General features: G+C 64.0%; 1 protein-coding gene across 1 annotated transcript in view; it reads left to right on the forward strand.

Annotated features, from left to right (window-relative positions):
* LOC111146752 (t-SNARE domain containing 1) overlaps positions 1-9,069 on the forward strand; it is a 55,524-nt gene that overhangs the window by 39,597 nt on the left and 6,858 nt on the right. Inside the window, exon 9 of the mRNA XM_022502434.1 lies at positions 374-532. Coding sequence (XP_022358142.1) covers positions 374-532 — 159 coding nt within the window. The remainder of the gene's footprint in view (positions 1-373; positions 533-9,069) is intronic.

Here is a 9,069-nt window from a genome sequence, read left to right on the forward strand (position 1 = left end):
TGTGAGGAGCTGCGTTTGTGTCCATGTGTGAAGGGACATTTCTCGGGTGTCACCAGGAGCTGGGGATACGAGGAGTCAACTCCAGCAGGGCTGTGGGGGGGAGTGAGGGGCTGCTGAGTGCGTCCCGAAGCCAGGCCTGGGGTGGCCCCAGGTGGGCTCGGGGTGTCTGTTGGACCCTGGTCCCTTTAGTGGCCCCACGTGGCAAGGCCCCATGGCTGTGGGTCCTCTCCCCTCCGAGAGTGCGGGCTGGGGGCCCTGCAGACCCTGGAGGCCCCTGGTGCCCAAAGCCCTGAGCCCGGGGAGCAGCTGTGGCCTGAGCCTGGTGGGCAGCCTGGCGCACCCTCGCTAACTGGTCTGTCTCTGTTGCCGGCAGAGTCCCCGGGCCCCTTTTGCTGAGCTGCCTGATGATGAAAAGATCTTTAACGGGAGTGATGGCATGTGGCAGGGCCAGGAGCAGGCGCTACTTCCGGAGATCACGGAGGAGGACCTGGAGACCATCCGGCTGCGCGAGGAAGCCGTCCTGCGGATCGAGGTGAGGACCAGCCTGCGGGGTGTGCGTGGGCAGTGGGACTGTGTTAGTGACGGTGCCACTGGCCTCTTGTCCCGGGGTGCTGGAAGTGCATCGGGAGCGCAGCAGGGACGCTGGCTCCGTGGACAGTGGGGCTGAGCCCCCCGAGCCCCCGTGTGCAGATGTGCGTGCGTTCTCTTCCGCCGCCGGCCTCCGTCTCTGCCTCTGCCTGGGACATTGGAGCTGCTTCCAGAGGCTCTGTTTCTGGATGCATATTCTCTGAAAGTAGCTTATTCTAGAAAAACAAGAATCTGGGCAAGTTGGTAAACTGAGTCAGCTGCACAGAACCTGTTGCTGTGTTTGCTGTCCACCGTGGGAGAAGGTGGATGCCCCCCCCCAGGGAGGCGGAGCTCAGCCCTCTTACTTCTGGGGCCCCCTCCCCACTTCAGCCTCTGCCTCCATGAGGACCCGTCCCTTCGCACTGTCCTGCTTCCCGGAGGGGAAGGTCCACCGGCTTGTGGCCTGGGCAGGAGGCGGCACAGGGCTACGGGGGCTCCGCTCTGCTGAGACATCCAGAGAAGGACCAAGCGCACACACACGGGGAGCCCTGTCTGCTGGCACAGCAAGACCGGCTTTCCACCAGCAGCTGAGAAAGGGATCCAAGCGCGATTGCCCCTGAAGACGCGGGGTGCTGGGGTCCTGAGAGGCGGGGAGACTTACTTGGCTCCTCTTTGGCTCGAGAACTCGGGTCCCTGTAGGAAGGGCCCAGCGGCCTCTCCAGCGTACTGTCTGTGGGTAGTGGGGAGAAGGGGCAGAGGTTGGGAGGCTGGGCAGCCGGGTGGGGGTGGGGGGCCATGCTGTGCTTGAGGAGGGGGCCTTGTCCGGGTGCTGGGAGCTGAGGGCAGGGCTCTGGGCATAAGACATGGGCGGGGCAAGGGCTGCCCCTGGGAAAGGCCAGGAACCCCTGAGCAGGTGAGCACTCACCTCTGAGAGCAAACATGAAGGGGGGGCCTCCAGGCTGGGGTTCCGAGGAGCCCCTGAGTAGGGTACCTCCTGCATTGGGCAGCCCAGGCCTGGGCCCTGCTCTAGTTCTCTGTATGGTCACTAGGCAGAGGGTGGGTTTTACCAGGGCTCATCAGCCCACCTTAGCTGAGAGGGAGGGGCCTGGGGTAGTGTGGGAGCTGCCTGAATTCAGCCAGTCCCTTTGTGGCCCACAGAGTCTTGGGGTGGTCAGCAGAGAGGACCACTATGGCTAGGCACGCGGAAGCTAGAGTCTCCACGTGTGGCACAGAGGGGACGTGGACGCGTGGTCAGCCCTTGTCTGGGTCTATCTCCCAGACTGCATGGCTGGCCCTGGTGATGGAGGCTCGCAGGGCAAACAGGGAGGGAGGGGCCCGCAGTGCCTGCCTGGACAGGCTGGACTCCTGGGGACAGGTGGGCTGCCCCAGGCCCCCACAGGGCGGGCCCAGAGCCCAGCTGCTCAGGGTCTCCGGCGCTGTCTGTCCAGAGCTACAGAGGACAGCGGAGGGGTGTGGCCGCCGCTTCGGGACGTCTGTGGGCGGCTCACACGGCCTCCCTGTGCAACAGAGCAGGCTGCTTACCACGGGCGCAGTCTGCCCCCACCTCCTTCCCTTTGTCCCTTCCTCTGGCTGCTGGCTGTTGCTTTCTGTCCACCAGAACCGGGCCCCACGCGGGGTTTCTGTGCCCGTGCCCGTGCCCAAACCCCGGGCCCGCAAAGCTGGACGTGCTGTCCTTCCGCCCCTCGCTTCCATCGTGCTCTTCGGCTTGCGCTCCTCCTGCGGAGCCGCTGGGCCCTGTGGACGGGTGACTCCGTCCCGCCCCGCCCCCCTCAGCCCAGCTCCGCCCAGCTCAGCCCCGCCCCGCCCTGCTCTGCTGCCCCGACCGTGCCCAGCTCCGCCTAGCTCCGCCCCGCTTATTTGCGCCACACCCCCGCTCAGCCCGGCTCCGCCCCACTGGTCCCCCCACCCCTACTAACCCTCCGCCCCCCAGCTCTGCCCCCCCCACTCAGCTCCACCTTGTCCAGCTCCACCTGACCAGCCCAGCTCAGCCCAGCTCAGACCAGCTCCTCCCCCCTCAGCCCCACTCAGCCCCACTCAGCCCCTCTCAGCCCCTCTCCGCCCCGCGCCTCCCTGCTCTGACCTGCGGGGCTGGGCCGCTTACAGGCTGCATTGGCACAGCTGCCCCCCCCCCCACGCCCCGCCTCAGCCGTCCTCTGTCCTGATCCCTGGCTTCGTGGGCCTGGACGCTGCAGGCTTACCCTCCCGTCCCCGAGTACTAGCAGGAGTGGCCTAGGGCAGACCCAGGCCCTCCCTGGGTCTCAGCTTCCCTCCTGTGGGAGGTGCTGGGCTACTCCCATGAGAGCTGCCTGAGCGTGTGGAGGGTTGGGAGGAGGGCGGCAGGGCCACGCTGTGGGGCCTGCCTGAGACACCCTTGCCCTAGACAGGATCCCACACTATCTGCAGGTGTGACTGCAGTGAGGAAGGAAAGCACCTGTGTGCAGGGGGAGCTTTGGGGACACCACCCGTGGAGAGCAGTGCCTGGCAGCTGCCCCAGGGGTGGCTGTGCTCCTGTGGAGGGGGCCGGGCCAGGCTCTCAGGACACTGTCACCCCCTTCCTGATGGGGGAGGCCAACTCCTGGGGCCCACGTGGCCTGAGCCCTGGCTCGTCCTGGGCAAGGTGCATCTGGAGGGGCGTGTCCAGCCATGGGCAGGAGTCAGAGGATGGGTCCCTCCGACAAGGAGTGTGGGGGGCTTGAGGCACAGCCCCTCTTCTGCCAGGCTAGTTCTGGGACTCTCTGGGGTTGCTTCTCCTTGCCCCTGATTTGCGGGAAGCAGCTGGTCTCTAGACTCTGAGCCTAGGGCCCCTTCCTGACACTGGTCCTAGGTGGGCTGTGACCTGGGTGACCCCAGACCTCCCTGGCCCTGAGGGGCTCGGTACCAGGACTGCTGTAAAGTGGGAAGGGCAGTTTCCGTCCCACTCAGAGCTCAGGCTTTAACTGGGTGTGGGTGGGAGGAAGCAGGACCGCAGAGGCTCCCCATTAAGCTGCCTCCAGAGCTGCCGGTCCCCCAACACCGTAGGCTGGCCGGTGACCGGCAGTGGGCAGCTTTGCCCCCAGGCCTGTGTGCCGGCCCTTGGTGGTCTGTCGGTCCACCACAGCTGTGTGGGAGGCCCGCCAGCAGCCAGCTCCTTCTTCTCTGTGGCCTTGGTGCTCGCCTCCTGGGAGTCTGGCCTGCGGGGCTGAGCCCCCACTTCCCGTTCCCACTGACCGTGGACCCTCGTCCTGTGCTCTCCACAGCGGATTGCGCCCGGCAAGGCCGTGGCCAGTCTGGGCAGAGCTGGCCCCTCGGGCCGCAGCCTCTCACATCCCTTCCAGCCTTAGGTCCCCTCTCTGAGCCCATTCCCTAGCACTGGGGACACCCTCAGATGACGGGCTGTGGGCAGCTCCCTCTGAAACCCTTGACTGTGCCCCTTGTCCAGAAGAGCAGAAGGTACGTGTCCAGGGCCTCGTGCTCCAAGGCCACAGGCCAGGATGCCCCGCCCTTCTTTCTCCCGGGAATAAGGCTGCCCGGGAGGGTGGCTAGTCCGGTGTCCTCACAGCAGTGGCCAAGCCCACCCGTGGCCCAGCATGGCCTGCCACCACCAGGGCAGCCGGCCGGTCCTGGCAGAAAGGGAAGTCTCGCTGCGGAGCCTGGGGGGCTGCTGTGGTGGTAGCCGGAACTTCTCGTCCCCATGTAGGGAGGGGCCGTCTGGCCTCTGGCAGCTCTTGGTGGCAGAGGGGAAGTGGGGTTCTGGCCCAGGTTCGAGCCCCGGCCATGCCGCTGCCTGGCCATGGGAGCACCAAGGGGTCTCCTGGGAGCTTCGCTTTCTCTGTAAGACAGGACCGTGGTCTGGGAGGCTGTTGAAAGGCTTAAGGAAACCCAAAGGATCTTTGTGAGGCCACAGGTGACCGTGCATCGCAGAGCTGGGCTGCCTACAGGGGTCTCACCTGGGCAGAGCCAGATCTGTCGGTGGGGGGTGGGTGGGCAGGGTGTAACTCACAGCTGGCCCCCCATGCCCCCCAGCCCCGACCTCACCCCTCCCTGGGAGCTCCTGGAGTCCCGTGCCCCAGTTCACACCCCAGTTCACACTCTGCCGGGCCTGGGACAGGTGTGAACTGACTAGGGGTTCACCCCAGTGGGAGGCTCGGGGGTGCTTCTGTGACCCAGCAGCGGACGGCCCACAGCCTCACCTGGGCTCTGGTGGTCGAGGCGGTTATGGCGGTGCAGACATGTGGGTTGCCGCTAGGAACAGCATGGCAGGTGGGTTGGGGGTCCCCCAGGCCCTCCGGCGCCGACCCGGGGAGCACACACACTTCCCTCGGCCCTTTCCGCCAGCTGCTCTGGCTCTCTGAACCCGCTGGCGCCTTCCTGCTCGGACCCTGTTCCTCTAGACGCTCCAGCACCTTCCTCCTGCTCTGTACCTTTCGGTCTTGGTGCAGGTGTTGTCCGTCTGAAATTCCGGGCTCCCCTGTGCGTCGTCGAACGTACCGTGTCACGGACCGACTTGTGATTTTTCTCTTTGTGAGAACAGAGCGCATGGTTGTCGCGGTGTCCTAACCACAGAGGACGCACGACACGATGACTGTCGTGCAGACAAATGGCTGGGTGGGAGGATGAGGGACAGGTGGGTGGGAGACGGATGGAGGGGGACGGAGGGATGAATGGTGCGCGGTGGCTACGCGGGCGCTGGTGGAGGCGTGAACGAGGTTTACGTGCCGGGCCTCCCAAGCAGGGCTGGGACTTAACGAGGAGGCTCCATTGCCTGTTAATGCGCGGCTTTATCAGCCCTCACAACAGCCCCGCGAGAGTGAGCGCTCCTGTGTTCCAATTTTATCCAAGACGATGCGGAGGCTGAGAGAAGCCGCGTCACTTGGCCGGCGGTGCAGCGCGAGTGTGGCAGGGCGGGGCCTCGAGCCCGGGCTGCCTGACTCAGGCGCAGGGCTGTGCTGGTGGCTGGTGCGCGGCACAGTCCAACCCCCCCCTCTGTCGGCCTCCCTGGGGCGGGGGAAGGGTGCAGGCGGTCCCCGAGGTGTGCAGGGCCCAGGGGCCGCTACCTAACTCTGGCTGAGACCCACTCTTCTGTCTGGAGGGTGGGGCAGCGTGTCGCCTCCCACGGCCGCGGAGGTCCAGCAGGACGGGCCGTGCCTCCAGCCAAGGCCAGCACCTAGCAAGCTTGCCAGGCACAGGTCTGGCTAATGGAGCTGGGACTCGAGTCGCGTGTCCATCCACTCCTGGCCTGGGCAGCCCACCGGGCCTGACCACTGGGTGTGCCCCGGGCTCCCCCTGCCGAGCCCTCCTCACCTGATCTCACCTGTGCAGGTGGCGCTGCCCACTCCCCTCTGGGGCGGTGTCGCCTGACCCAGCCCAGGAACTGCTTTGTCGCCATGGCTACATGGCAGGCCCAGGAGAGAGGAGGCTCGGGTTGAGGGGCCTCCACAGGGCAGAGCCCCGGGGTGCCCTCCTGGAGGTTAGCACGGTACAGCCGGAACGCAGGGGCCGATGACTATGAATCCGTGAATAAATCAGTGAAATTGGGCGTTCCGTTAACTGGAACAGTCGTGCTCATAGGCGGACAGTTGCCAAGATCCTAATTATAAGAAGAGCTCGTGTATGGAAGAAGTGCTGCGGTGTTTTCTTGCTTCTCGTTCCTGATGGCCAGGGGAGCGCGCAGGTGCACACGCACATGCCTCGCGGTTTTTCCGTGCCCCGTGCAAGGCTGTTACTCCGCGGTGCCAGGAGAAGAGGAGAAAAGATTCTGTGAGAGTTTTTAATGAGTTCTAATTTTAGAAGCTATCAGGAAAATAATTGCATGATTTAAACGTTTACTAAGTGAAGGTGTTTTGAGTTTTTCCATGTCGCCCACTCTCCCGCTCTCCTGGGCCACCGCTGGCGCCGCTTGCCGTCCCTGGAGGGCGCCGTCCTGGGGCAGCTCCGGGGGACTTCTGGGCCCACAGTGCGGGCCCACCTTCCCTCAGGCCCGTGACCAGCCTGGCTCCGAGCCCCCCACCCCAGAACGAGGACCGGGCTTCTGCTGTAACTTGGCTCCCACCGGGGCTCCTGGGGGGGCCCACATGTCTGGCATATTCTCCAGGGGAGCCCAGGAGTTGGGTCCCACTTGCCCTTGGCCTTGTTCTCCAGGAACCAAGGTGTGCCCAGGAGTCTGGGCACAGTGACCAGAGGGACACCGTACCTGCCAGTGGCCTGTGCCCAGATGTTCCCATTCTGCATGCTCCCTCCGGCTTGAGGCCGCCCATCCACACCTCTTCTCTCGGGCCCTCCCTCCTAGCAAATTAGCAGCTCTGTCCCCAGAGCCAGCCTTGTCTCGTTGCCCCATCGATGCTGCAGACGGTGCAGACACCCCAGGAGGCCTCAGTGCCTGGGAGCACCTTGCAGGAGGCACACATCCCGGAGCCAGGCACGCTGGGTGGAGAGCCGTCCAAAGGGCCCCCTCCCCACTCGTCCCTGGCGCTGTGTGTGGGGGGGGCGTAGGTGGGGGCTTGCAGGGGGCTGCTGCCTGGGGGTCCGGGAGGGGTCTGCAGCCCCAAGCTCACCAGCCCCTCCCTATAGTCGGTTTCCCTCCTGAGGGCGGCCCCTCGCGGCATCCCTGTCGTCCCACTGGGTTCCTGCAGTCCTCGGACCTGGCAGAGACCAGCAGAAGCACGTGGGGCCGTGGAACACCTGCTCCACAGCACCCCTCCCTGCCCGCTCCTTTGCTGAGGGAGACTGGGTCCCTAGGCCAGCCGTGGCCGTGCGTGGGAGGAGATCGAGTGATGGAGTACATGTCCGTGAGTCCTGCCCATGTGGGTGACACCCCCGTGTACGGACTTCCTGGTGTCGTGACTGCCAGGGTGCCCCAAAGCAGTGAGGTCTGGCTGGGTAGTGGCCTGGGGCAGGCCAGCCCAGACTCGGGCGTGATTACTGGCGCCAACGTTGATTAGTCTCGTGTCCTCGGGAGAGATCCTTGACCTCTTGGTGACTTGGCTTCCCTGTCTCCCCAGTCCTCAAAGTGGGGTTACCGGCAGGGGTGCTCACATACAGCGTGGGGAGACCGAGTCACCTTAGAAAGGCTCCTACGAGTCCCAGAGTCCAGGTGCACCCAGGGCCAGGCTCAGGGCCCCCTGACAAGCCTTCTATGAGGGAGGCCTTGGTGACCAAGCTGGAGGTTGGGTGCGATAGCCTGTGCCGGGCCTCTGACAGGGCTGAGGTGGAAACTGGAAATCTGGGCAGGGAAGCAGTGTGACTGAGGCCCTTGGAGCCTGCAGCCTTTGTTTTGTGACCTTGACGTCTCGGCTTTAGGGTAGAGCCTAGGTTTGGGCTCCCCAGCTGATGGCCTCGCTCAGAAGGCTGTGATGATGGGAAGCTTAGAAGAGGGCCCAGGCTCAGGGCCACCCAGCACCCTCCGATGGTAGATGGGTGGATGGATGGATGGGTGGGTGGATGGATGGGTGCTGCCATCCTGCAGAGCCGAGACCCACAGGCTTGCCGGTGGGCCGCCACCTTCCCAGCCATGGGCTGTTTCTACCGAGTGGCTGTCTGCCTGCGCTGTGGCTAAACCCGTAATTGAATTGTGGTCGACAGTACACATAGGGTTAAGATCGTGCTAATTGCTTCATTTCCCAGAACACTCCTAAAAAGAAATGAATTTCCCCGTCCTGTTTTGCAGTGGTGAAATGACCCTTGTGGAAATCGATTGAGGTTCCAGAATGAGCTGCAGAGAGGGTGGGCCTGGGGTCGGGTTCCCACTCCTGACCCCCTGCCCCTCTCACTGGCCTGAAGGACTCTTCACTGAGTTGTGCTTGGCCCTGGCCATGGGCTGGGCTCCTGGGGAGGAAGCTTTGGTTTTGCTTACATGATAGATGAGGAAATCTGGCCCCGAGGTGAATGGTCTTGTGCACAGTCACCTGGCCGGCGGGTGGAGGAGCTGTGCCCTGCAAAGTGGCCTTCAAGGAAAGTGTGGCCTTGCAGCCAGTGGGCACAGGTGCCAGTCCCAGCCATCCCTCTCTCTCAGAGGCCCTGCAGGTCACGGACCCCCTTGAGCGTACACAACCTTTACTGTCAGATGGCCGTTGTGACCTGGCCTGAGGGGCTGCCGAGTACGACACTGTTGTGTGACGTGCCCCCAACACTGCTCCGGGTATGTGGCCACATCCCTCACCAGCGGCCCTGCTACTTTGCTGGCAAATGCAGATAAGACAGTTGGGCCACACGGAGGACGTGAGACATGCTTACGTGGGATGCCCCAAATCCTCCTGGTCCAAATCTCTACTCCTTACCGTGTTCACTGGCTTCATGAAGCCTACTCAGTCTTTCCATGGGACTGGCATCCATCCACCATCCACCATCCACCATCCTTCTGTGTGTCTACCTGTCCACCCATTAATTCACTGTTTATCCATCCATGTGTCCGTTGTCTGTCCACCTTCCACCACCCATCCATCTGCCATCCATCTACCCACCCACCCATCCATCCATCCATCTGCCATCTGTCTACCATCCATCCAT

Source organism: Enhydra lutris, unplaced genomic scaffold (assembly GCF_002288905.1).
Source record: "Enhydra lutris kenyoni isolate GAN:26980312 unplaced genomic scaffold, ASM228890v2 scaffoldscaffold14, whole genome shotgun sequence".
Classification (NCBI taxonomy): domain Eukaryota; kingdom Metazoa; phylum Chordata; class Mammalia; order Carnivora; family Mustelidae; genus Enhydra; species Enhydra lutris.